General features: G+C 52.6%; 10 protein-coding genes across 10 annotated transcripts; 4 read left to right on the top strand and 6 right to left on the bottom strand.

The window, feature by feature from the left end:
• Positions 1 to 253: 253 nt before the first annotated feature.
• AFUA_3G00340 (glycoside hydrolase family 76 protein) lies at positions 254 to 1,802 on the bottom strand (the record flags this gene model as incomplete). The annotated part of the gene is made up of 4 exons (XM_743263.1): positions 254 to 826; positions 884 to 1,333; positions 1,381 to 1,628; positions 1,703 to 1,802. The coding sequence occupies 4 exons, from the start codon at positions 1,800 to 1,802 to the stop codon at positions 254 to 256; spliced, it is 1,371 nt and encodes a 456-aa protein (XP_748356.1).
• Positions 1,803 to 2,616: 814 nt separating this feature from the next.
• On the top strand, positions 2,617 to 4,902 carry AFUA_3G00330 (NAD-dependent epimerase/dehydratase family protein). Its single transcript, XM_743262.3, has 7 exons — positions 2,617 to 3,353; positions 3,407 to 3,585; positions 3,641 to 3,747; positions 3,799 to 4,003; positions 4,061 to 4,167; positions 4,225 to 4,505; positions 4,552 to 4,902. Exons 1-7 carry the CDS (start codon positions 3,298 to 3,300, stop codon positions 4,679 to 4,681), a joined length of 1,065 nt encoding a protein of 354 aa, XP_748355.2. The 5' UTR covers positions 2,617 to 3,297; the 3' UTR covers positions 4,682 to 4,902.
• Positions 4,903 to 5,266: 364 nt separating this feature from the next.
• xynf11a (glycoside hydrolase family 11 protein) lies at positions 5,267 to 6,163 on the bottom strand (the record flags this gene model as incomplete). Its single annotated transcript, XM_743261.2, has 2 exons — positions 5,719 to 6,163; positions 5,267 to 5,666 (listed from the first exon to the last, which is right to left on the bottom strand). Exons 1-2 carry the CDS (start codon positions 6,003 to 6,005, stop codon positions 5,267 to 5,269), a joined length of 687 nt encoding a protein of 228 aa, XP_748354.1. The 5' UTR covers positions 6,006 to 6,163.
• Positions 6,164 to 6,308: 145 nt separating this feature from the next.
• Positions 6,309 to 9,401, bottom strand: AFUA_3G00310 (histidine phosphatase family protein). Its single transcript, XM_077804260.1, has 3 exons — positions 7,908 to 9,401; positions 7,726 to 7,855; positions 6,309 to 7,664 (listed from the first exon to the last, which is right to left on the bottom strand). Exons 1-3 carry the CDS (start codon positions 8,503 to 8,505, stop codon positions 6,818 to 6,820), a joined length of 1,575 nt encoding a protein of 524 aa, XP_077660420.1. The 5' UTR covers positions 8,506 to 9,401; the 3' UTR covers positions 6,309 to 6,817.
• A 1,503-nt stretch (positions 9,402 to 10,904) lies between these two features.
• Positions 10,905 to 11,912, bottom strand: AFUA_3G00290 (putative 3-hydroxyacyl-CoA dehydrogenase; the record flags this gene model as incomplete). Its single annotated transcript, XM_743258.2, has 3 exons — positions 10,905 to 11,441; positions 11,491 to 11,798; positions 11,849 to 11,912. 3 exons carry the CDS (start codon positions 11,910 to 11,912, stop codon positions 10,905 to 10,907), a joined length of 909 nt encoding a protein of 302 aa, XP_748351.2.
• A 393-nt stretch (positions 11,913 to 12,305) lies between these two features.
• On the top strand, positions 12,306 to 13,601 carry AFUA_3G00280 (MBL fold metallo-hydrolase). The gene is made up of 2 exons (XM_743257.2): positions 12,306 to 13,001; positions 13,058 to 13,601. Exons 1-2 carry the CDS (start codon positions 12,475 to 12,477, stop codon positions 13,437 to 13,439), a joined length of 909 nt encoding a protein of 302 aa, XP_748350.1. The 5' UTR covers positions 12,306 to 12,474; the 3' UTR covers positions 13,440 to 13,601.
• Positions 13,602 to 14,790: 1,189 nt separating this feature from the next.
• Positions 14,791 to 16,947, top strand: bgt2 (GPI-anchored beta-1,3-endoglucanase EglC). Its single transcript, XM_743256.2, has 2 exons — positions 14,791 to 15,474; positions 15,541 to 16,947. The coding sequence occupies exons 1-2, from the start codon at positions 15,280 to 15,282 to the stop codon at positions 16,684 to 16,686; spliced, it is 1,341 nt and encodes a 446-aa protein (XP_748349.1). The 5' UTR covers positions 14,791 to 15,279; the 3' UTR covers positions 16,687 to 16,947.
• A 53-nt stretch (positions 16,948 to 17,000) lies between these two features.
• Positions 17,001 to 19,640, bottom strand: AFUA_3G00250 (FAD-dependent oxidoreductase). The gene has a single exon (XM_743254.2). The coding sequence runs from the start codon at positions 18,908 to 18,910 to the stop codon at positions 17,687 to 17,689; it is 1,224 nt and encodes a 407-aa protein (XP_748347.1). The 5' UTR covers positions 18,911 to 19,640; the 3' UTR covers positions 17,001 to 17,686.
• Positions 19,641 to 19,697: 57 nt separating this feature from the next.
• Positions 19,698 to 22,002, top strand: AFUA_3G00240 (tetratricopeptide repeat protein). The gene has a single exon (XM_743253.2). The coding sequence runs from the start codon at positions 19,778 to 19,780 to the stop codon at positions 21,521 to 21,523; it is 1,746 nt and encodes a 581-aa protein (XP_748346.1). The 5' UTR covers positions 19,698 to 19,777; the 3' UTR covers positions 21,524 to 22,002.
• Positions 22,003 to 22,457: 455 nt separating this feature from the next.
• AFUA_3G00230 (glycoside hydrolase family 3 protein) lies at positions 22,458 to 25,489 on the bottom strand (the record flags this gene model as incomplete). The annotated part of the gene is made up of 7 exons (XM_743252.2): positions 25,210 to 25,489; positions 25,109 to 25,141; positions 24,994 to 25,049; positions 24,134 to 24,944; positions 23,569 to 24,052; positions 22,655 to 23,513; positions 22,458 to 22,603 (listed from the first exon to the last, which is right to left on the bottom strand). The coding sequence occupies exons 1-7, from the start codon at positions 25,320 to 25,322 to the stop codon at positions 22,458 to 22,460; spliced, it is 2,502 nt and encodes an 833-aa protein (XP_748345.1). The 5' UTR covers positions 25,323 to 25,489.
• Between the last annotated feature and the right edge of the window lie 112 nt (positions 25,490 to 25,601).

Genomic DNA, 25,601 nt, shown 5'->3' with positions numbered 1-25,601 from the left:
GATTCAGTTAAGTTCATTGGACACTCGGATGGAGTCCGAATCAGCGATATACATATCATAGTAGGTAGTGAAGAAAGTCGGAAAATGTCGACTCTATGGGGGAAAAGTAATACAGGAAATGATCACACAACGGGAATGAGCCCCGAATATGACAGAATGTGCAAATCCAAAACCTCACCAAATCACGCCGGACAATAGACAAACAAGCCACTGTTGTCTCCAAGGAAAATGAGCAAGTAAATATGCCAGAAAATCAAGTCTTAATCAACCACCCAACGGATCCTCCGACGGCAACCACGATGATCACAGTGAGGATCCAGGCCCCTGCGCGATCGCCTGTGTTGATGGGGGCGAGTGCATCTGGCGCCTCATCCTCATGGGTGTCAATCTGATGCTCCTTGCCGTCCGGGTTCGACTGAATGGTCTTCGGGGCGCTCGACTTGTAGTACATCAGATTGGCTGTGATGCCCGCTAGCGCCGCCATCTGGGTTTCCAGACCAGGAGTGAAGCCGTCCCAGGTGGGCTGCCACCAGCGGACGCCGCAGGTATTGTCGGGTGCCTTGGAGCACTGCTTCGAGAGGGCGAGGGCGGATCCCTGCAGGACGGGGAAGATCCGGGCCGCGGTCGATGGGACCAGGATAGCGGTATGAGCCAGCCACATGGCCGTGTATCCTTTAAAACCAATTTGATTGCGATCGCAGGTCATGATTGGTTCACAGGCAACCTCAGACAAGACGTTGCCGCCCTTGTCCTTGGGGCAGAAGGTGCCGATCAGGGAGTCCAGCAGGCCGTTGACTCTTTTCAGCCACTTGTCCTCACCATTGGTCTTTCCCGCCATAGAACATCAGCTTACCAGTCGCGCAAGTGTACTAGAACGACTTACGTAGTTATACATGAATGAGGCCCCCGACAGGTAGGTGCCATAGTTATATGACCACTGAGTGTTTCCGGCATCCTTGCAGTTGGCTTCATTGGAGGTGGAATCAGCAATGTACCATCGATCTGTCTGCAGCAGCGGCGTGCTGGCCGACCAGTCCCAGATCTTGTTCGCCCATTCTGCATAGGTCTCATTCTTGGTAAAGCGCGCGAGTCGGGCCGACAGTTCAAAGAGGCCGCCATTGGAAATGGCATTTTTCATAGTGTAGCCAGCCTGGTAGGGCCAGATCTGCCATCGCATGCCGCCATCGCAGGCCACCTTATCCCACCGGGCCACTTGCATGTTGAAGACGACGCGAGCTAGAGAGGTCCAGGTGGGTTTGCCTGAGATTTCCGGGAATCCCGTCTCCGAAGCCGTGATGGAGGCGAGACCCCAGAACATCTGATCATCGTTACCCTGGGAGAGGTTAGCAGAGGCAGACCCGACAGATGGTTGCGACCTACCAGCCATTGGCTGTAATTGCCGGAGAAGAAGTCATAATTCTCACCGGACTGAAACATCAGGTCATGTGACACAATAGAATTGTAAGTGTCGTCGCCCGAAGACTGCCAGTACTGGATGAGGGTCATGAACATGGCGCCGGCCACATACCAGGTGCCGGTCAGCTTGCCTGGAATGCCCTCGGTCTGGTTCTTATCATAGAAATCCATCATGGGAGCAGCGACGGTCTTGGCCGCCGACTTGAGTGAATCTGACCATCATAGCATGTGTTACAAATGTACGTTTCTAACGAAGTCAGACGATGAGGCTTTTTGGACGACATACCAACATTATCGGCCTGGATCCCGAGGTCTGCTAGGGCCACCTGCCCCGAGAGGAGCAGAGTGGTGGCCCCGCAGAGTTGGCGCAAACTCAGCATGCGCATCCCGAAAGCGATGGGAGACCGAAGAAGGGGGGGAAACGGGCAGAGGGTCAAAGAAATGGGAAGGGGAGATAACAACGGGGGTGGCAGAAAATCAGGTTCGACGAATCACCAGGACCATCGTACCCAAATCGAATGAACTGGTTCTGATAGACAGGGACAAATAATACTCAGGACAATAGGAGCGACAATAACTACGTATCTTAGGGGTGGGAAGTGACGATAACAAGGTTAGGGAGCCAGGCAGCTGAGGCAGTGTGTGTGTGGTCTGGGAAAACTAATCATAAATTTAATGATGAAAATAATCATAATAATAGCAGTAGTACGGAGTAGTAATAGTGGTAGTAAGTAGCGCTGGTCCTCCATTAAGTTTTAAGGGGCAAGGCAGTGATGCAGTGCCAAGGGTTCCCATGCCGCTGTGACCAGAACAGCTGCCAGCATCGTCAGATCATTGGATCATTGCATTTTCGGTCCAATATTCTCATTCAGTTGTGAAACGGGGTCCACCACTAGGACGAAAGCAGCCAAGACTCAGGTGTCTCAGGCACACAACCTAGCCAATGGGAACTCACCGCCAGTCAAGATTTCTCCACTTTGATTCCTCTGTCCCAAAAAGGGCTCAATCAGCGGACGACATTTCCTCCTGCCAAGACGAACAGCCCACTCTGACTAAAAACTAATGGCCACAATCTGGCTGCCTAATGCTCAAACAGGTTAGCATCCACCCTACCGCACCAGGAATAGTTTCGAGACCAAGATCCCTTTTGGAGGGTTCCTGTCAGATGTCGACTCCGTACTCTGTACTGCCACCTCGTACGGCATCTATCTACTTGACTCATTAGACCCTTTAAGGTACCGAGTATACTCCGTAGTACATATCAAGTTCCAAGTTCGGGATGATGTCGACCAGTGGCTTTGATGATGATGATGATGATCATCATCAAGAATGTCCTACGTGAGGTACTTGGTACGTTGAGTTGCTGACTAGGTCCACCAGCTGCCATGTTGCACAGATACACAGATATATCCCTGCAGTGTCAACGTCAGAGTTGTACAACCACGAACAACTATATCAAATGTGGACCTCGACGCAGAATCATATAGGATGATCATCTTCGTCAAGCACGTGATATCTATTCTACTTGTTGCGTCACCCCCATCTTTGACAGCATCTTGATGGTTATTAATAAGCAATGCAAAATTTTTCTTCAGACGCTTGACGAACTTAAGGTAAGATTGGCTTCAAGCCAATAAGACAGAAGCTTCGCGAGATAGCTTCAACTTGCCTGATTTAGATACATCTGAGGAAGGTCCAAGCAGCGATTTCTAATCCGGAGAGTTTTGATCTACGACGTCACCCCTCGGCGGAATTACTAATGGATGTCGGTTGCTGTAACTCTGTGACTTGAGATAAAATGGACATCATGAAGTAGACAAAAGGGACGAAATAACAAACAGATCTGTCTGAAGCTGAAGCCTGCACATTCCAATAGTAGCCATGGCGTCTCCCGCTACAACAAAGAGCGTTCTCATCGTCGGTGCGACTGGATACATGTGAGTGGCAACTAATTGGACCGCACTCGCAGTATAGTACTGACGGCATGCAGTGGAGGTTCAATCCTTACTGAACTCTTGCAATCCCCAGAGGCGTCTGAACTGAGCATCTCGGCCTTGATCCGTCGACCTGAACAGGCGGCCCGACTCCAGTCTCTCGGGGTGAAGCCTCTGGAATTCAAGGGCCTGGATGACCTGGACGCATGTCGAGACGCTGCTTCCCAGCATGATGGTACTGACTCCTCGTTCTCATTGCTGCTTTGACTTGTACTCACACCTCGCTCTAGTGGTGATCAATGCCGCATCTGCCTCGCACGATAGCTCTGCCAAAGCCTTGATCGAAGGATTGAGCCAGAGGCAGAAAGCTACCGGCAGAGATGCGTACATGATCCATGTAAGATTCTGTTTCTTTCGAATCCCAGATTGAAAGCTAACAACAATGTAGACCTCTGGCACGTCAATCCTGGGAGACCACCCCTACTCTGGGACGCCGCAGAATCAGAAAGTCTGGTCGGACGAGAAGGACGACGTCTACGCAATGGAGAAGAACCACCCCGAGCGCTACGGACAACGGGTTACCGATGTCACGGTGGTGGAGACGGGATTAAGCCTGGGTGTCAAGACGTATATCGTCGTCCCCCCTACTATCTGTATGCTCTTCATCCCGGTGAAACAGTACCAAGGCGGATTGAACTGACAAACGACAGATGGCAAAGGATCTGGTCCATTTGCGACGCTAAGTCAGCAGGTGCCCAATCTTGCGCGCCTTGCCCGAAAGCGAGGCCAGGCTGCTGTCATCGAAACTGGAGCGGGAGTAGGTTTGATATGCTGGATATGATAAGCTACATGTGGCTGACATTTCTCGTCATAGATCTGGAACCATGTCCATATCCTGGACCTGGCAAACTTCTATCTCCTTCTCTTCCGGGCCGTGCGAGAGCAACCAGACTGGCTTCCATCGGGTCCCAAGGCCATCTTCTTCGTGGAGAGTGGAGAGCATACATGGTTACAGGTCAGCCAGGGTATTGCTGATGCCCTGCACAAGCAGGGACTCTTAGACAGTAACAAAGTCGAGTCGATCAGTATGAAGGACGCAGCAGCCGAAATCACTAGGGGCAATGAGAGTCTCGTGGAAATCACTCTTGCATCCAAGTATGTACGAGATCTCCTTGGCACATACCGATACTAATGTGGATAGTTCCCGGGCGAGAGCCGATTTCGCTCGCAATCGGCTTGGGTGGAAGACATCCAGGGGCAATGAAGATTTCCTGAATCACTTTGACGGGGAGATCGAAGCGATGAGGGAAGAGCTCCAGTCGCGCAAGTAGCGATTGGATTGTCTACAGCATTCTATTCTTCCGAACCGGGTGTCCTAGGAAGCCGTACTCCTATGATGCCTGTCAGGGATACAAGTGTACCGGTAGAGGTCTTTCATTGATCAACTCAATGGATCACTCGTTCCTTACGAAAAACGAAGCATGATCTAAGATGGCTCCAGTATAGTGGCTTGATTCCAAAGACAGGGTTTCCTGCTCAAATTATTCATTGATAGGCAATCAGCAGAATATAATGCTAGGTTAGGCCTACTATATGAATGGATATCGGACAATGAATAATTCATAGAATAAGGTTCCTAGGCTAGACCTAGGGATAAAGAACTACCTTGGAGCAAGCCCGTGCTCATAAGCTATGAACAGAAGTGAAAAATAGATAGCATTTAAGCCTCAAATGAGAAAGGAAATCACAACTGCAAAGTGGAATAGTTGGCTCGCCCAGGTATGTAGGAAGGATGAGAGATATACGCAGAAGTATCATATCCCGCAACCATCCCAGCCCGTGTAGTTGTCACCTCTTACTGCTGAAGCCACAGGCGGTCAACCTTTTCTCCTCCAATCCAGTCTCGCGAAGTACTCCTAGTAGACAGTGATGGAAGCAGATCCGCTGCTCTGGTAACCCTCAGTGGCGACAATCTGGTAGTTGTGAGTTCCCAGGTTCATGCCCAGTCTGCTCCAGGCGTTGAAGTGGTTGGCCATGGTGACAGTGCCGCCGGTACGCTTGGAGGTGCGCACAGACCAGTACTGGGTGAAGGTCTTGGTGCCTTCGATGGAGGGAGCATTGTAGCGAACGGCCGTGTAGATGTTGTAAGTGCCACCGTCGGTGTTGACAGTGCCCCTGAAGGTACCGCCGCTGCCGGGGTTGTATGTACCATACGACTCAACAACGTAGTACTCAATCAAGGGGTTGGTGGTCCAGCCGTAGACAGCCAGGTAGCCATTGCCGCTGGGGTTGAAGCTGCCTCCGTAGTTGATGGTTCTACTTCTGTCAGCCACAGGTCTGCACATCCGACGTTGACAAAGCTCGGTACCTAGCGCTTCCAGGGTTCCAGCCCTTTCCACCGACAAAGTTGCCCACGTTCCTCCAGTTGACGGAGTACGAGCCACCGGCGCCATTGGTGTAGGTCACGTCGCCGCCGCCATCAGTCCAGAAGGAGTAGTAGTAGCCGTTGTTCCAGCCGGTGGAGCTTGGGGTGCCGGCGCGCTCAGCGAACTCATGAAGAGCAGTCTCATTGAACGAGGTGGTCTCGGGTTCGACGGGGGCAGCCAGAGCTCCAATGGCGGAGCACGCCAGCAGCAGGTAGGAGAAAGAAACCATGATGTTCGAAGAGGACGGGTTGTTGACTGTAGAATGTGATTGTCCGATGGAGTACTTGATGGATTCTGCTGCACTCGAGAGATGTCTCTGCCCCTTTATACCCTTGCGTCATCGGGAGACGAAGAGTGAGCAACTACCGGCCAAGCCCACCTCGCGACATCCTGGAACCGACGCTACCCTAGCGGCTATCCTAGAACTACTGTGTTTGGGTCTCCATTAGGTTTCATCCACCGGGGATTGCCAGTTAATCCGGGGTACCGCAAAGCGGCATGTGGCCCAGGGTCCATAATTCTGCAGGCAAATCCGGCTGAATTGGAAGATATACAGAGTATGGATGATGGGATTGGAATTATCACTGCAGAATGACAACAGGCTGAAACTCTCGGCTGAGGAGGGAAAGGCAGGAAGGGTTGCATTCGGATAAATGCCATTGTGACGCGATTCGTGATGAAGCACTAGCAGCCATTTTAGCCTTAACACCGCCAATACACACCAACTAGTGGTTGTTTACGGGCTGAGAGTCAGGGACCAAGCCATCCCCCAAGCGGGTTTTCTCTGTTTCAGGCCCAAACAGCGGAGTGCTTTAATGTATTCTGGACCCTGAAAGGCCCTTAGGGCTAATAACAGACTAAGACATGGTCAAACGCCAAGACTATACTTATCGGTATGAGGTGAGGTTCTCGTGCTCTATGAATGGCTCGTCGACTCATGCAGGCAAGAAACAAAAAATTTCTAATCAAGGATGACTGAGAGCAGGATACAATCATACAATCCAGCACCCCTGCCACACGGTGACGTGGATAAATGGAAACTCAAGATTCTGGAGCGCCGTTACCCACCTGGCTTCCAGTCGGATAATGTCCGAAGCAGGCCCTTTGATATTCTGCCTCTTTCTTCAGCGTCGGAACACCGTTCAGGAATCCCTCGACCGGGCAGAATCCATGGCGGGCCTGCTCACAGCCTACCAGCCCGTCGAGCGGCAAGGGAGCTCCATTCAGAACGAAGCGGATGAATCGGGTCGTGCCTACAGTGTGCTCGACATGGGGATTACGATATAGCACCGGAGCAAGGGAGTCCAGCGACGCATTACGAGGACAGGTCCAAACCTCCGACATGAGGCGCGCTCCGAATGGTGTCATCTGGCTCATGGCAAATGTCCGGTTGAGTGCATGGTCAACATTCCCGGGCAAGCCGTGCGGTCCATATCTGAAATAGCGCAGTCCCAACGCGGTGATGACGGACAGAAGGATATCGTCATGCGACATGTCGAGGTAGAAGGGCTGGTCGAGCGGGAATTGTGCCAGATTATTGTCGTAGGTGAAGTTAATGCTGGTGTCGCTGGAGTAGATCAACGTGCCCTGCAGTCGAGCCGCCAGTTCAAGGACATAGCCGATGCCCTGCGCACGGCCCGTGGGAGACCCGTACGCATAGTCCCCATAGTACTGCACGTCGACATTATACGCAAAATCCCTCCACTCCTGTTCGGTAAAGAGTGAACAGAAAGAGGAACCGCCAAGGCTGATGTGCTCGTAGACACAGATGTTCTGCATCGCCAGCACGTCCAAAGCCGTCAGGTTAAAGTCCTTGGGCAGGTGTCGGGAGAGACGGGAGATGGCTTGCCGAGTATAGCGGGGAATGAATTTTTGCGCGGAATCATCGCTAAATCATCTCAGCCTTATTACCATCAAGAGGCTCAGAGAGTTCCTGGGTTGTCACTCACCCTTCGGTCATATCCCCGGGACACGAGTCGTAAGAGGCCAGAGTATTGTTGAAGTTGGATGCCTCTGGAATCACAACCAGGTCATATTGGTCGGAAGAACTGTTGGCACCGGTATCGCCAAAAAACCCACCTCGAGACATCTGTTAGCTGTGCATTTACCTACTGGACCAGGGAGTCCATACTCAACCACCATCGAGCACTCTCGAGAATCCGCGGCTGTGAGGTCGTGCGAAAGACCGGCTTAGGACGCGCCGTGCCGTTTGGATACACGTTCAACGAGGCATTCCAGGCCGCTCCATTCTCCCGGCCGGCACGGTACAGGAGCCGTCCGTAGTTGGCCCAGAAGCTGGCCCCTGCGGTAGCCTCGGTCGCAGCGCCGGTTGCCAGGAGAGTGTCCTCCCCTAGAATGTATTCCCAGTCGTTCAGAAAGCTCAAAGGACCGGTGGCGGGGGCTTTGAGATGAAGGCTCTTGGTGTAATTGCTCCATTTCGCGGCAAAATCCTCCATCCCCTGCCCATCCAAGGGATACGGGGTCGGATAGCGTTCGGCATGGCGGTGCAGCACATGAACTTGGGACAGCTCACAGCCGTGCGGCATTCCTTTCGGCACGCCAAAGCTATCCGCCTCCTGATAGGGGCTCAGATTCGCCCAACTCCGGGTCATGTCAAAGCCCGAGGGGTAGCTGCTCCCTGTGGGGGCTGGTGGAGCTTGCTTGGTGGCATCAGAGCCTACAGCCAGGCTGCTGACAGCAAGGACAAGTACTCCAGCCACAGTCTTCATGCTTCGTCGGGTCCCGCAACGTGCGAATGACAAGAAGACCTGGTCTGATCGAGTTGTTGGTTACCTGTGGCTTGTGAAAGCAGAAGGGAGATTTTCAGGAGACCAGACTAAGACGTCTGCCGAGGGGATCCACATCGCGTGAACGTCCTGTCCTATGCGGAACATCCTTGTTGATCGTCGTTTATCCTACCTACCCTGGATGTTTATTTCTGATTGGCTGAGGAGCGCACGATATTTTCTTCTGCTGTCGCACCACAGTGTTATGTGCAAGCCTCCAGAATACAGGCTGTACGGGTTTCGGCAAGATCGTTGAAAAAGCTTGACATGGGAGGCTAATTCCAACTACGACGTACTCCGTATAGCTTCGAGATTATTGTCTCCTCCGGCCAGTACCAGAAATATGGCTACTCGCTGGGACTGAACTTTCTGCAGCTGATTGTCCTGCCAAACACTGTGGCTGACGCTCACGCAATCGCCCAAGGTGAAGGAGCTCTACTCTATATGGCACAATGCAACTCGAGAGACACAGAGACACGGCGGAGGAGATTGACGGGCTGGCCGCTGTGATGCAATTGGACTGTATATCCACTAGTCTGGTCCTATAAGTTATTAATTCGCTGGAAAGAGCACACCACAATCACTATCTCACTAGCACATTTCTCAGTAGTTTCAGAATCCCCCAATTTGATCGTTTATTTGACTTTCTGTAGGATGAACCCGCGACTCTGAGGCAATGGATCAGTATGGGCTAAGGCGCGACTAGAACGGCGTTCCGAGACGGTCCGTATGTCCTGTCATTTGCGCATTGTGCAGGCAATCTCCATAGAGAGGTACCCGAGCAAAAAAACCCCGGCCCAGCTGCGCGCCATTGCACCTTGAAGATAGAACGTATGCACGGCTGCTATTTACTACCGCTGTCTTGCAGTCGCGCGCCAGACGGCTCTGGGAACAGTGTTCCAAGAGAGTACATCGTCGCAGATAAGAGCAAGATCTGTCATTTCAAGTCTTTGAACGGGACGTCGTCTTCCCTCCATCAATGCTAAAGAGCAGATGGTAAAGTTGTGATGGTACAAGTCTGCGCATTGCAGTTGCAATATTATGGGCCACTAAAACCCTTGCCGATTACTTGCATACTCATTGATCATGTCAAGCTTTCCACCTCCCGACCTCGCCCAGGGTTGCATCAATTCTCACCGAAACGCAGGCCAGGGTGGCTGCAAAGAGGAGAACACCGCAGACGATCCCTACCCGGTCGTAGACAATTGAAGAGACCAATGCGGTGACTGAGGAATCAGCATTCCAGTCAACGGCGTCCCGATCGACGCTCCCATCCCCCGAATGAGGTACAAGGACCCCGTTCACGCTGGTCAAGTACTGCACGCCGAACAGTTCGATCAGAGACGCAGGGAAACGCGAGATGTATGCGCTGGCGAAAGATCCATAGAGAATGATAAGACGATAAATAAGGCGTCGACGCTTGACAATGAATGCCCCCGACGCCACTCCCGGAGATGAAGATCCCCATGGCCAACCCACGACGCTGATCGAACCACGTCAGGGCAACAGAAATGGTGGATACATATACCATGCTGGCCCCGATGCCGAGCAGCACGTCCTGGGTTAAAGCAAAGTGCCAGAGACGTTGGTTGAAGCTGGCCAAAATGTACGTAATACCAAAGACCCAACCTCCGGCAACAGTAACCGCCTGGGGGACCGGAGTTTGGCCCAGCACATTGCCAAAGGACCTCCCATAGACATGAGAGCGACGGCTAGCGTTCCAATTAAGCCAATCCGAGCAGTGGATTGACCAACGAAAGGAGAATGCGCTTCCTGGGCCATCTCTTCATATAGAGCTTGGTAGACACCAACCGCAAATGTAAAAGCGCAAGTGGTGAACATGACGGCGAAACCGGCGCAGAGTATCATGAAATGGTCCCTGGGTGATTTTTTGCTTTAGAACGGATATGAGGTATAGCGAACAAGAGGCAGCTCACCACATGGTGCCCCCATGCGTAGGAAAAGGATCTCCCTGATGGCGAACATCTCCAGCACTTGTATTGTCCAGCTGTTGCAAGTCAACACCAGAATGTGGGTTCTCCGGAGTAGGTACGGGGTCGGGTGGCTTTTGAATGCATGACAGATATGTTGGTATACGAGTTCCTGTGGGGGAAGAAGATGACGACTTTCAGCCAGAGACGGCAAAACGGAGAGGAGCATGCATGCATTTAAGAATACTTTCTGGAGGGAAGTCCAATCATCCAGAGCAAATCATGTCGAGTGGCTAAACTCATATCCACCCCCGATCTTCCGGGTATGATGGCTATATTGGGATCGTCCTTGTATCTGCATAACACACGATGTAATATTCTCATTTCTTTGAAAGAAGCACAATTCAGTCTCTATTGAGCCCAATCCATGCCACTACCGAGCACTGCCTGCCCCTGCGCCAGAGATCGTGACTGTTCTTCACCCAACCACTGAGGTTCTAGTCGATCAATGTTCGCTTCAATTTCCCAAGCTCGGCCACCTTCAACGTACATGGATTTGCCGTTGAGCGCTGAATCCGCCAGGACACCGGCGATAATGTACGCAACGTCAGCGGGGGTGTTGCAGGGTAGTTTTGCCTTCATCCAAGCTTCTTGCACACCTTTGACCATGGCCGTGGTGGTCATCCATGGGCAGATGGCGTTGACTCGGATATGATGAGTTGGGGACGACAGGTACAAACGCAGCGAACGCATCAGCCCAAGCACTCCATGCTTGGAGGCTTGGTAGACAAACATCCCGGGAGATTCCTTGAATCCAGCGACCGAGGAGATGAGAGTAATTGACCGATCTGCATTTTCCGGGCGGTTCTGGCGCAAGTACACGCTGGCGATACGAGCAACGTAGAGACAGCCCGTGAGATTGACATCGAGGACTTTGGTCGTGGGCGTCTTTGACTGTCAACAACTTGAAAGCTTAATCCGTAGAGCGGCAACGCACCTCGCGAACTGTTTCCAGCGTCAAGGCTGGGTCGAACAAGTTGCCAATCTCCATGATACCCGCACAGGCAACGACGTGATCAATTCGACCATATGTCTTGAGCGCCAGGTCAAAAAGACCGAGTACGGATTGGTAGCTAGTGACATCGGTGTGCTGGAAGACGGCTCGTGGTGATGACGATGAGCCGGAGGAGCACAGCGACTGAGCGATCTGATATCCCGCATTCTCAGCGACATCGCCGAAGCAAACGTACGCTCCTTGCTGGCCGCAGTATTCTACCAAGCTCGCTCCGATTCCGTTGGCGCCTCCTAATGCTAAGTGAGCCACAGACGTTGGGGAGAGTAAGCACATAACTGACCCGTCACCACAATAACTTTGTCTTTCAAAGCCTCCGGGGTAATAGTGGGATGAAATTGAGCCATGATGGATGATGCTTCTACGGTATCCAACGAAGATGAAAGGTGGATAGATATGCGATGGAGCATCGGGATGTCCTTATCCGGAAGATTTAAGTAAATACGAGACCATCATCTCTCTCCTCCCCAGATCCAACCTAGGCAAACGGGAATCCCCCCGGATCCCATCGATGGTCCGCTTGATCGATTCCGATCACCCCGCAACCGATGATATTTCAACGTCTAGGGAAGACATGGTAAACTAACTTTGACCATCCCCATGGGGGGATTGCCGGTGATGGTCCGTATCACAGTCAGGCGGAGTCGATCCTCCCCGATCTAAAGCTGAGATGTGATGATTCTACATGCATGTACTGGGAGATTTCCGATGAGTTCGGAAGATGATGGTCGGCATAAGCGGGGCTAAGAATGAGGGGAAACACGTATAGGCTTCCAGCTATGCGAACCAGCAGAAGAATGAGGCCAGTTAGCAAGAATCTGCCCGAGATACATAAACTCCTCTTTCCATTCTTTCCATTCCATGACCATAGTTCGCAAGATCATCTACTAGACCCTGGTTTGATTCATCATGCCTCTACAAACTTATCATCATACCTCGTCGATCAAAGGCCTGTCAAGCATCACCACCTTGATTGTCGGGGCTTCGGAGTCTATCCTCATAGACCCGCCATTCCTGATTCCTGATGCTTTATCCGTCGTACGCTGGATCAAAGAAACCACCGAAAATCCCCTTAAAGCCGTCTTTGTCACGCATCATCACCCTGATCATTTCTTTTCGGCAAATCCGATTCTGGATGCGTTCCCCTCGGCCAAATTCTATGCCGCCTCGTATGTCCTGGAGGGTATCAACCGCGAATATGACGACAAGGTCAAGTATTGGCCGACTATCTTTGGACGGCAAAATGTGCCCGAAGCACCCAGGAAGCCGGAAGTATTCAACTTTGGTTTCTTCTTGCTGAATGGCAACCCCGAAAGCCCCGTGGTGCTGTTGGGGCCCTTGCAAGGAGATAGCGTTGGCCACACCGTCTTCTGGCTGCCGATGGAAAAGACGGTCATCTGTGGGGATACGGTCTATGGCCGAAGCACACATGTTTGGTGAGACTGTCACACCTCGACCCGCCAACAACTACTGACGTTCTTGTCTAATATAGGGTGGAAGAGGTGGAAACCCCTGCTTTGCTAGAGGCATGGAAGAAGACCATCGCACTTATTGCTGCTCTCCAGCCCGTCAAGGTCATTCCAGGCCATTTGGAGCCTGGCTGGGAACTGGACGCCCAAGCAGACATTGCGCACACGCAGAAATACTTGGATCTCTTTGCCGAAAAGGTCACCTATGCGCCGACGAAACCGCAGGTCCAGGAACTCTATGACTTCTTTCAGGGTGCCTTTCCTCAGTGCCAACAGAATTTGGACTTTTTCTTGGGCCATCTGTCCAATCAATTTGGAGAGGGTGGCAAGGTCTGGGAGGAGAACCGGCACCACGATGTCGGCAAGAGGACCATTGAGGGACTGACTGGGTATTGGTTCAAGTGATAGTCGCTAATTGCCATTATTTGACTTCCTGGCATCGTCATTCATTCCCTTTGTGTACGTCGATAGCGTCGAGTTCGGGTCGGGTTCGAATAGTCTTGAGTATGCCAATGCCAATAGGGAGATCTCACGCTTACAGAGGAAAAGCCAAGTTGAACAGCCCAGTGCTCTCTGTAATCAGGACAAAGCGCTTAATTCCCGCAGGAGCTGCGAACTAGGTACATGAGACTCGATCGAATACATCTGCGCCCTGGACAGGAGACAGGAGAACGCATCCGGGCATGTGATTTTGGAATAGATCCTGTCGTCTGGTCACGTGATTACAGCAAGGGAAATGGGGCAACAGAGCGCGGAATCCTGTCCAGCAAAATTATCATACAGAAAAGGTCGAACACAATTTCGCAGTCGATCTCACAATGTTAAATTCAAATGGTGGGTTATCCCCCTGAGATTGTCGTTGTGTTGGTTGACACACTACAACCTAGATACGTTTGCGGAAGGATATATTGTGGCATGAAATGGAAACACCCTTGAACTCCCCCGTGCGGAGTAACAGGCACAGAACAAACGACTTGTCTGATGGACAAGGGCCACATGTGTCTCCATTAGACCAAAAAATAGAGAAGCATACCGCATTAGGATACTCCCACATTTAACTAAGCCTAATGCAGGCATGCTGCAGACCAAATGTGAAAGGCTCAACATGGAATGTAACTATTGAGAAGGTTGTAATATAGGGTTTCTTTCATCCAGGAAGACATTGGGCGTCGCAAAGGGGACGAGAGCAATATTATTTCCCGATGCTTTGAGAATATACTACTCGCAGCACGATGTGACACAGGAGGGACTTGAGGAACCCTGAGGCACCTGCGTTCAGCTGACGCAAGAGATAATTGGAATTGTATGGAGTAGACAGACGCTGTGGTGTAATATTATTGGACCGTGCAACTGTCCATTATTCAGGTACCCGTGCAGGATACTCAGGGGCTTCCAAGCGCATGTATATAATAATTCTTAAGGATCATTCTAGATCAAGTGCCAAATCCATAATGACATAGCACCCTGCTCAGAATATTGCTATTTTTAAATGGCGTCATTTGGACTATTGACTTGGCTTAGGAGGAGGGTCCAAGTAAGGAAGGACAGGACAGGGAAGATTGCCAGACAACGAAGCCCACTTTCAATTGTAGGACCATTTCAAGGCCCCACTGGTGGCTCCAATCCCCACGGTGTTAAGCCATTGGCATGACTTCTCCCATTTGCCACAGCTGTGCTGATTGGTAGTCCTCTCAGCCACGGCCGCCTCCCATTCATTATTGGCCTGAGTCCATGAGGGCTCCTCTCAGGATTCTGTCCCCTTTCCATGGTTTCTCTGTGATTTTTTAATGCCTGTCCACCAGGCAGTCAAGACAATTCTTGTACTCGGAGCAATCAAATCCATGCATTTCCGATCCGGCAATGCTATCTTTAGTGCTCATCACTTAATAGTATTGTTCTAGTTCCGGGACAAGCCCTGACTGATGGGAGCCAACGTGTCCCCGGCCCACTTGGACCCGATGCTACCAGATGGACAGGTCAACCAGCCCGGAGTCTAGACCGGCTTCGTTATTTATGGGCTCTTCGTCGCTGCCCGTCGGTCTCTCGGCCATCTCTCATTCTTCTTCGCACCTTCTTTGTTGGATTCCACTCGAACTTGGTCTTTGTCTCTGACATCCGATGTTCAATTCAGTCGTTCTCTCCCTCTAGGTTCATTCTTTATTCCTGACTTTGACCAATACTACGTTCTTTAATCAACGTCTGCGCCGTCTTTTCGACACACTTTCGTTTCTCCGAACCTTCCAAGATGCAATTCACACACCTCGTTGCGCTTGCTCTCGCGCTCGCCACCTCCGAGGCCGCTCACCAAGGCTTCAACTATGGCAATACCAAGTCCGACGGCAGCGCCAAGTCCCAGGCCGACTTCCAGGCCGAATTCTCGACGGCCAAGAACCTGGTGGGCACTTCCGGCTTCACCAGTGCCCGCTTGTACACCATGATTGTGAGTTGCTGCTGCCATGCATTGTCTATGGTTCATGCCCTTGTCACAGACTGACCCGCCAACCAGCAAGGAGGCACCGCCAACACCCCCATTTCTGCTATCCCTGCCGCCATCACCGAGCAAACCTCCCTTCTGCTCGGCCTGTGGGCTTCCGGTGGAAACTTCGCCAACGAAATCGCTGCCCTCAAGGCCGCCATTGCCCAGTACGGAGATGATTTGGCTAAGCTGGTGGTCGGCATCTCTGTCGGCAGCGAGGATCTGTACCGGAACTCGGTCGACGGCGTCAAGGCCAACGCTGGCATCGGCACCAACCCGGATGAGATTGTCTCGTACATCAACGAGGTCCGTTCCACCATTGCTGGCACCAAGCTGAGCGGGGCCCCCATCGGCCACGTCGATACCTGGACTGCCTGGGTCAACGGCTCCAACTCGGCTGTCATTGATGCCTGCGACTGGCTGGGTTTCGATGGCTACCCGTACTTCCAGAACACCATGGCCAACTCCATCTCCGATGCCAAGGCTCTCTTCGATGAATCTGTGGCCAAGACCCAGGCTGTTGCCAAGGGCAAGGAGGTCTGGATTACCGAGACTGGCTGGCCCGTCAGCGGCAAGACCGAGAATCTCGCCGTCGCCAACCTGGCCAACGCCAAGACCTACTGGGACGAGGTGGGATGCCCCCTGTTCGGCAAGACCAACACCTGGTGGTACATCCTCCAGGATGCCGACCCGGTGACCCCCAACCCCAGCTTCGGTATCGTCGGCAGCACTCTGAGCACCACCCCTCTCTTTGACCTCTCCTGCTCTGCTTCTTCTTCCTCCTCCGCCGCCGCCGCCGCGTCCTCCACCGCTGGCCCCTCGGCCTCGTCCGTGATCGGCGGCAAGGCTTCTGGTTTCACTACCGCTGCCGCTAACTCTGCTAAGCCCACCTTCACCGTCGGCAAAGGACCCGGCGGCTCCTACAACGGCACCGGCTTCTGGAACTCCACCTCGTCGGCCCGTCCCTCTAGCAGCGCCATCTCCGGCTCCTCTTCTGGCTCCGCTGCTGGCTCTTCGGGCGCTGGTGCCTCCGGTGCCTCCGGCCAGTCCTCTTCCTCTACCGGCAGCTCCTCTGCTCCTTCAACTTCCAACATCCTGAGCAACGCTGCCAGCGGTCTCTCGGGCTCCATCTTCGGCGCTGTCGTTGCCGTCTGCCTCGCTCTGGCTGCCCTGTAAGCGTGAGGTCTCAGAGCGGTTAACGTAACTAATCGTCCAATTTTATTCTCTTGATGAAGCACGTTCTCCTGCGGCGCTAGTCTTTTCATTTATTCTTGCTGTATGCTAAGACTCTCGTTCAGCTAAATAGACCAAGATAATAGACCAACTATATTCAGTCTTGGCGTAATAACGGCAGCCTGTCAGTCCTAATGATCCACCAGGGCCCAGGAAGCAGGACATCTGGATATTAGTTCCATCAATAAGTCTCCTCGATTAGCTACCCATATCGCATTGTAGTCTGAATGATCCGTAGATTTTGTAATCTATCATCTCCTTGGGTTGGGTGAAGTGCAAGCCGCACTTCAACCGCAGGGGGAACGTGTCCTGCTAATAGCCCCGATGGCCAAGCCGAATTCGCTCCATCCAGTAGTTCACATGAAATCGGGCTCAAGCGACTAGGCAGGATACTTTTCGGGATTCTGGGGATGGCGGAGCTGTGTCGCACAACTGCCTGCTGGTATTCCAACCCTCCAGAAGTGCGGATCTAAATCCGCTTTTAGTTCTCGGCTACAAGGCTCACAGTCAACCTAGAGGCTTCTCATTCTTCAGAGTATTCTTTCCTAATATTTAGAATACAACCTATTAGCCTCAAATACCAGCCCCTATTTGGACCTTGGTCTCACAAGCGCCACCCGCACTCGATCACACCCAGGGCTCAGAAAAAGTTGAATCCAGAGGAGCACAAACGGCCTCGTCGGGTGGGTGGTGTTGTCGGTGAAAGCCATACTGCCCCGGAAGGCTGAAAGTCTTTTCGTCCAGCTCATACACGCGAATGGCTCCCTCGGATGAGCATTTATGGGCGATGTAGACTGACCTTGCACATTCCGTCGTGGTGATGGGCAGCCGAGATGCCGGCAATCCCCAGGCTTTCCCACTCGGCCGGCTGCCCACCAGAGACTGCCGATACCAGGTAATGTGGGTTATAATTCATGATTCGAGATTCTGTCGAACATCATTGTCAGCAGGAGGTGTGCTTAGAGAGCCACGTGTCCACTATTTCTACGAAATCCGGCTTGTACAACGAGGCGAAGTCCAGGGGCGCGTCCTCGGCGTCCTTTTCTTCCTCCAAACTCGGCACCCTCCGTCTCTCCATATACGTGTTGAGTGCAAGCACCTTATCTATCCGCTCTTGTCGTCTTGTCTGCCAAACCTTCAGTGATCGCGCAAGAGCATCCTTGTCAGACCGTCCAAGCATCAACGAATACGTAAAAACATCCTCAAACGCCTGATTGACACCCTGGCCAGCAGCCGGGGGAATCGCATGCGCGGCATCACCCACAATTACCACGCGGCCATGTCTGGATGTCCACGTTCCAAGCTTAGGAACAATGAAGAGCGGCCATAAAAAGATCTTCTCGGGTGTTATGTTCGACACAGCGCGCTGGACGATCTCCGGGAAGTCGTCTGAACCCTGGCGGAGGAAATCCATGCACCATTCCTTATTATTATTCAGAAGCTCATCCCACCCCTCTCGGGTCAGCTGCTCTGAGCGCTTCTGCCGGCCAACCATCACCTCGGAGCCGTCTCCCAGCTGCGGCGCGATGAAGACTGCCCCATGCTGTTGATTCAGGATTGTCACTGGGAGGTTGTAGCTGCTCGGGACCTGTAGCTGGCTTGTTGGTACTGCGGCCGCCACGATGACCATCTTCGTAAAGGATGGCTCGAGGCCGGGATAGAGGTAATGGCGGACTCTGGAGTGGATGCCATCAGCGCCCACCACGCAGGTTGCTGTTGCTGTGGAGCCGTCACTAAATTCCCAGGTAATGTCCTTCTCTGTCTCTGCAAGCACCCGCACGAATTTCTTATGATACTCAATGGGGATGCCCGCTTCGCGAACCATAGCAGAGAGTTCCCGAATCAGAACATGACGGTAAATGCACATGGCGCGGTAGCCGTATTGTTCCACCCCACCAAACTCATATGTGTCCATGGGCTGGTCGTCCGGGGAGCGGAAGTAGAGCTTATCAAACTCATAGCCTTCTGGTCGGATGCGGCTGTACACGCCCAGAGAGTCGAGGATCCTCAGTCCGTTGGGACACAGCATCATAGCGCCGCCAATGTCGAGGGCGGATGCGCGAGCCTCGTAGAGGGTGCAGGCAATGGATTGCTTGTGCAAAGCCAGAGCAAGAGCTAGCCCTGAAGGACCGGCGCCGATAATCGCCACTGTGTCAATCCGGGGCATGACGGCGCAGAGGCAGTGGTATGCCGAGAGTCACAGCTACGGGGTGAGATATCTTGTAATGAGGAGAAATTTGCGTCTGAGGAAGACTGAGCAAAACAAGTCATTCAGGCTCACCCACCAGGATGGACTCCCATGCTCTTCGCCGGTGGGACCGTGGGAGTGGTTACATCATAACAAGGAAGACACTGCTCCATCCATCGAGTCTAATTCAAAGTCCTTTGCATTATTCCAGCCATCATAACTGAAAGATGGAATTTCGAATAGGTGCAAAGTATTCGACCATCTTACCCGACCGTGACGACAGACTAAACATGATTGATTCAGAGGGCCCAGGGCTTCAGGCCAGATTTATGCAAAGCTGATGCTACCCACATGCAAGACATGCCAACACTGGGCGGAGCAGTCGACATCTAGTTGACTACAATCTAAGGTTTATTTGTGAGAAATCGGACTTCGTCATCCCTCGAAACCACTGGGGACATGAGATTATTTTATGCTTAAAGAATGGATCTATCAGTCATCCTCCACTTCGGTCGGCATTTGATGCCTGAGGCCGCACAGGTCCCAGAGCAAGACTCAAGATGACCACAAAGGGCCAAAATAGTAGATACGAGACAATGATTGATACCAGATGACTGCTGATCCACCGGTACCGTGGATCTGATGCGATCGCTGGGGATGAATATCAGACGATGGATGGACCTAAGTCTACCATCCCAGGGCAATGTGTCGGTGTCATATATTACTCACGACCCCGCTCCTACATATATACCCAGCTCAGTCGGCGACGAAGGGAAGTTCGCCCACCCCATCACCTCCTTTCCTTCCTTGCTGAGCTCATCGCACTGACCGTAGCTCGTTGCGACCATGACGCATGAGTCAGAGGTCACGCCACCTGTGCCGATTAGTGACGAATACTATGATCTCGGCGCGTTCGGTCGGAAGATCACAACCTCCAGCGCCGACACTCAGGCCTGGTTCGATCGGGGCCTCAGTTGGGCTTACGCCTTCAATCATGTCGAGGGCGCCTACTGCTTTGAACAAGCCATCGCTCACGATCCGTCGTGCGCCATAGCATACTGGGGGTTGGCATACGCAGTTGGCCCCAACTACAACAAGCCATGGGAACGGTTTGATAAGGACGACCTGAAGATCTGCATGAAACGGGCATACGAGGCGTCGCGCAAGGCCAAGGAACATGCAAGTAATGCAACCCCAATTGAGCAAGGGTTGATCGAAGCCATCCAATCCCGATTCCAGAGCGCCTCGCCACCCCAGACGGCGGAGGAGCAGTCGGCACTGAACCATGCGTATGCGACGGCCATGAAGCCTGTTTACCAAGCCTTTGGCGACGATCTGGATGTCGCTGCTCTCTACGCAGACGCGTTGATGAACCAGACTCCTTGGGCGCTGTGGAATCTGTTTACTGGCGAACCCAATCCCAAAGCAGCCACCATGGAGGTCGAGGAGGTACTGGAACGCGCTCTGACTCAAAAAGAGTCGGAGAAGCACCCGGGGCTGCTGCACTTCTATATCCACTACATTGAAATGTCGCCAAATCCCGAGTTCGGTGTCAATGTCGCCGACCAGCTGCGTGACTTGATGCCTGATGCAGGCCACATCCACCATATGCCATCTCATCTCGACATTCTGATCGGGGATTGGCGGCGCTCGATTGCGTCCAATTACAGGGCTACTCTAGCTGATGACAAGTATGTGCGCCGCGCAGGCCCATACAACTTCTACACATTCTATCGACTTCACGACTACCATTCTCTTATCTACGCCGCGATGCTCTCTGGAAGATTGATTACGGCCCTGGATGCAGTCAATCGGATGGAGGCTTCCGTCCCTGAAGATGTGCTACGAATTGAGTCTCCACCTATGGCTGATTGGTTAGAGAACTTCATGACCGTTCGCTTACATGTTATGGTGCGTTTTGGAATGTGGGAGGCCCTGAAGCAAATGGAATTACCAAGAGACTCCGAACTATACAGAGTCACGACGGCAACTACGCTTTACGCCAAGGGAGCTGCCTATGCGGCTACAGGGGATGTAGATGGAGCCTTGGAGCAGCGAACGCTCTTCCAGCAGACATCTGCACTGGTCCCAGAGACCCGCATTGTCTATAATGCCAAGTGTACACAGACGTTGGCCGTGGCTGCGGCCATGCTGGATGGAGAAATCGAATATCGCCGTCAAAACTATGACAAGGCCTTTGAGCATCTGCGCAAATCCATCGAATTGGATGACAAGCTCCCTTATAGTGAGCCATGGTCGTGGATGCAACCCACTCGACATGCCTACGCGGCCCTTCTCTTGGAACAGGGCCATCTCCAGGAAGCGGCCAAAGTGTACCGCGCTGACCTTGGACTCGATAACACGCTGATTCGCCCGTGCCGCCACCCGAATAACGTTTGGTCGCTCCAGGGGTATCATGAGTGCTTGACGCGGCTGGGAAGAACGGAGGAAGCGGCTGTCATCGAGCCTGCATTAAAGCTAGCGCTCGCTATCGCAGACATTCCCATCAAATCCTCCTGCTTTTGCCGATCGGATACATCCCAAGCGCCGCGTGTCATTAAGGGTGGGAGCTCCAAAGAGAATTGCCACTAAGCATGATCCGAATGTCAGTATCTACTTCAGCAGAAAATGCAGAAGTAGCTGATCTTGTCCAATTTCCTTTTAGAAAGTTTCTCGTTATCCCAGGAGACTGGCGAGGTTTGTGGCATAGGTGAAGTACCCTGGATCGCATGTTTGGGATATTGCAATAACTCTGGCCAACACCAGGTCAGACTGTACTATTGACAGCAAAAAGCGTTTGTTGTTGTAAGCCTCGTAACTGCTCAGTCCGATCTGTGCATAGCCGAGACGACTATTATGTTTTGCAATGCACACCCACTGTCCTTTATTTTGCTGACAGTATACAAAACCCCCCCCTGCTTCAGAATACTGTACTACCTGACAGGATGATTGCACATTGTATTGTTTATCCGCCAATGGCCCTTAAGAGAGCTTTATATTATCATGGTATCTCTCTCGAATACCAACAGATCACTGTCGTCGATAGCATATTGAACACACATCCAGTATAGACTGATCTTGACCGTACAATAGGCAAAAAAGTCTACACCTTAATCACACTGATAATCCCGAACAGTCCTAGAATGTGCCCTTACTGTTCACTGTCGGGAAAGGTCGAGGGCACCAAGCAATTTATCCTCTAATCCCTTCGAACACCAAATCTGTTGTGAAGGCCCAAGGATACAAGATCCGGAGGTGGAATCTAATAGTGACTACGATTGGGGCAATTTCTGTGTAGCTAGCTCTTCCACTGCTATTCATGTTGCCCATAATTGCTTTCTTTCCCACTCTAGACTCTATGTTGTTTTAGTCAGATTCTCTTCTCATAGCTGCTATTCTTATGGAAAGCGTGTAAGATACGTTCTGTACCCTATTCTTTACAACCTACTGATTCGCTACCCTCTGCTTGCGCTACAAGATCTCTCCTATATTTTATAGATTGCTTGCAGAACATGATACGCAGAATCTATAACCCGTGCCATTTGAAGCCGGGGGCGACGTTGAACGGAGCTTCAATGCACATGGTCTGTGCATCCCTTCCTATCTTGACGTGCCATTGCCCGGGCTCGGCTTGCCATGTCGATGTCAGTTCATCCCAGTGGGATATAGCGACTGCTCTAGTGGTTAGCGAGCAACCAAGCCGTCAGGGCCCAGTATACTTACATTTGTCCATCTCCACGGTGACTCTCTCGGACTGACCGGGCCGAAGTACAGCGGTCTTTGCGAACGCTTGCAGAGTGACAGCCGGATGCGTGAGGGAAGTCATTGTTGGTGGGGGCGGGCTCGTGTAGAAGTGGACGGAATGAGCACCAGGTACCGTGCCAGTATTGGTGACTCTGGCGGAAACCGAGATGCGCCATGAGTCAGGGGAAGATGATGCGGACGGCCCCACGGTGAGGTCGGAATAATCAAAGGTAGTATATGAGAGGCCGTGACCGAAGGGATACAGGGGTTCGATGCCCCGGGCGTTGAAGTGACGGTAGCCGACCCAGATCCCTTCCTCGTAGTAGGTCTTGGTTCGTGCCGACTTAAAGTTGAGGTTTGCCGCAATGTCGAGCTCCCGTTTCGGTAAGGTGATGGGCAATCGACCGGAAGGATTGACCGTTCCGTATACGACATCCGCAATGGCATTTCCAGCCTCGTTCCCGCCGTACCAGGGCCACAAGACGGCGTCGACATGTTCCAGCCATGGCATGGATACGGCGGAGCCTGCCTGCAAGATGACGACCTTCTTGGTGTCTGGTGCTTCAGTCGCGACGCGACGGATGAGGTCGTTCATACGGAGCGGGAGAGACAAGTCGGGTCGGTCATAGCTCTCCGACTCCCAATCCTGGTCTAACCCAACCATCAACAAGGCGATGTCAGACTCTTTGGCGAGCTCTACGGCCTCATCGATCGTTTGGTCCTCATTGACAGCGGGGAAAGAGCCCAGTTTCATGCCGATGAGCTGTAATGGCTGGCTGTCCTGACCCGGAGCCAGCGGCGGTTTTCTGGAGTCGTGCAAGAGACGGAATTTGTAGACCTGATTGAACGTGAGTGACTGGTACGATAGACGGGGGAACGACTCATTTCCAGACCTTGCCCTTCGTAATCGAGAACGTAATCACGGTACCATTGCCTCCGTTGCCAAAGAATGATGAGGTCCGCTTCTGCTCCTTCGATAGATCGGCCAACAGTCTGTCGTCGATATAAACCCAAGCTTGACCGGTGACGCTGATCTCGAATTGCCATTCTCCGGTGATCGGTGCGGTAAACAGGGCCCGGATCTCGGTGAAGTAGTCATCACCAAGGTCCGGGTGGCTAAAGTCAGCGAGCATGATGTCTGAGTTGGTCCAGACCTCAGAGACGGCTGGCTGGCTGGCCTGCTTGCCGTCGACAATAGCGTAGTGAAGCATATCAAAGCCGCGGGTGGTACCATCCATGCTGGTAAACTCCTCACCAAAGACGGGTAGGAATTTGGCGCCCTTGCAGCCCAGGGCGTATCGTAAGTCCACTTGGTCCGGCTTGTTGTCAACTAATCCCTGCCATGGTGTGACACACCAGGCTGGTCGAAGCCTCGCACTGCCGCCGCCTGTAATGACGGCAGTCTTGGCGTGGGGACCAATGACTGCTACTTTGCCCCGTCAGACAGGAAGCACTGACGATTCGTTCTTCAGCATTACGATTGCCTCGTTGCCGATGCGCCGTATCAGCGCCGCGTCTGCCGCCTGGTCTTCCGTTCGCGTCCATTCTATCGAGTCATCGCGCCCGTAAACAGTGTCAGGGTTGAGCACGACAAGTTTTTGGACCCATTTCAAGATGGTTCTCACGCGCTCGTCGATTGTCACTGGCGAGATCTTGTGAGCATTCATCAACTGCCGCACGAGCGACAGTTGACGCCATCGGGGCTTCCCCGGCATCTCCAAATCAAGCCCGGCGTTGATCGCCTCGGCGACAGAATATGTCCCCATCCAGTAGGACATGACGAGTCCGTCAAACCCCCATTCGGTTCGGAGAAGGCCGCTCAACAACCACTCATGCTCGGAGCAATGGGTGCCGTTGAGCTTGTTGTACGACGTCATGTATGACCAGGGCTTGGCTAACGCCTGAGCAATGTGAAATGGTCGAAGATAAATCTCCCGAAGCGCTCTGGGCGCAATGATGGAGTCTTGACCCATTCGTTCATGCTCCTGGTCATTGGCGACAAAGTGCTTGATCGCTGCGCTGATCCCGTCATCCTGGAGGGCACTCACATACTTGGCAGCCATGATACCGCTGAGGGTCGGATCTTCCCCGAATGACTCGAAGGTCCTGCCTCCAAGAGGACTGCGGCAGATATTGATGGTCGGGGCCAATAGGCCGACAGCCCCTCGTGCTTTGGTCTCGGCGGCCAGGAGACGACCGGCTTCTGCGGGGAGGGTGGGAGAGAATGTAGCAGCAAGGCCGGTGGCGTTGGGAAGAACCACGGCGGGGGCTCACAGCAAGATTAGCTTCAGCAATCGTCCCAGCGTGTTGCCACTTACTCATTTTGAAGAAAGATTGACCTCGGGCGCCGTTAGGTCCATCGGTGAGCTTGATGCTGGAGGTTGACACTTCAGTAAAGCCGCTCCGGATCCGTACGTCGGGAAAGAAGCTTACGAAGGGATGTTGAGTCTGGGCACGGCGGTGGTCCTGCGATGATGTTTGTCAGTGAATCAACACAGTGTACACTTGACTGATGGGACGGTGAACCCCCTTACCTCCACCAATCCTCGCCGGAAAGAAGTGACACCTTCTCCGTCAGGGACATCCTCTGGACCAAATCTTCCACAGAAGCGGTCATGAAGGACCTATCCATTCCCTTGTTCGCCATTTTGCGATATCTGCCCGGCTTTGGAACTTTGGAACGGGATGGCGAGTGGTAGTCAGGAAAACCTTGCACTATAGCAGACGAGCATTCAGAACGAGGCGTCTGTCAAGTGTCAACATGTATTGGAATGCTACGATGCTTCTTAACTACCCTGTCACTGTGTGCCAAGCCCAGACTCCAGCCGGGGACTTCCCGGTGCGGGGGATTCTGTGTGGCGTGAAAACTGGCTGATATACTGTCGGATCTTCCCCGGTCCCAATGGAATGGGTAACTCTACTCGTC

This window comes from Aspergillus fumigatus, chromosome 3 (assembly GCF_000002655.1).
Source record: "Aspergillus fumigatus Af293 chromosome 3, whole genome shotgun sequence".
In the NCBI taxonomy this organism is placed as follows: domain Eukaryota; kingdom Fungi; phylum Ascomycota; class Eurotiomycetes; order Eurotiales; family Aspergillaceae; genus Aspergillus; species Aspergillus fumigatus.
The sequence above is the reverse complement of the archived record's forward strand: the minus strand, read 5'-3'. Positions and strand labels throughout refer to the sequence as shown.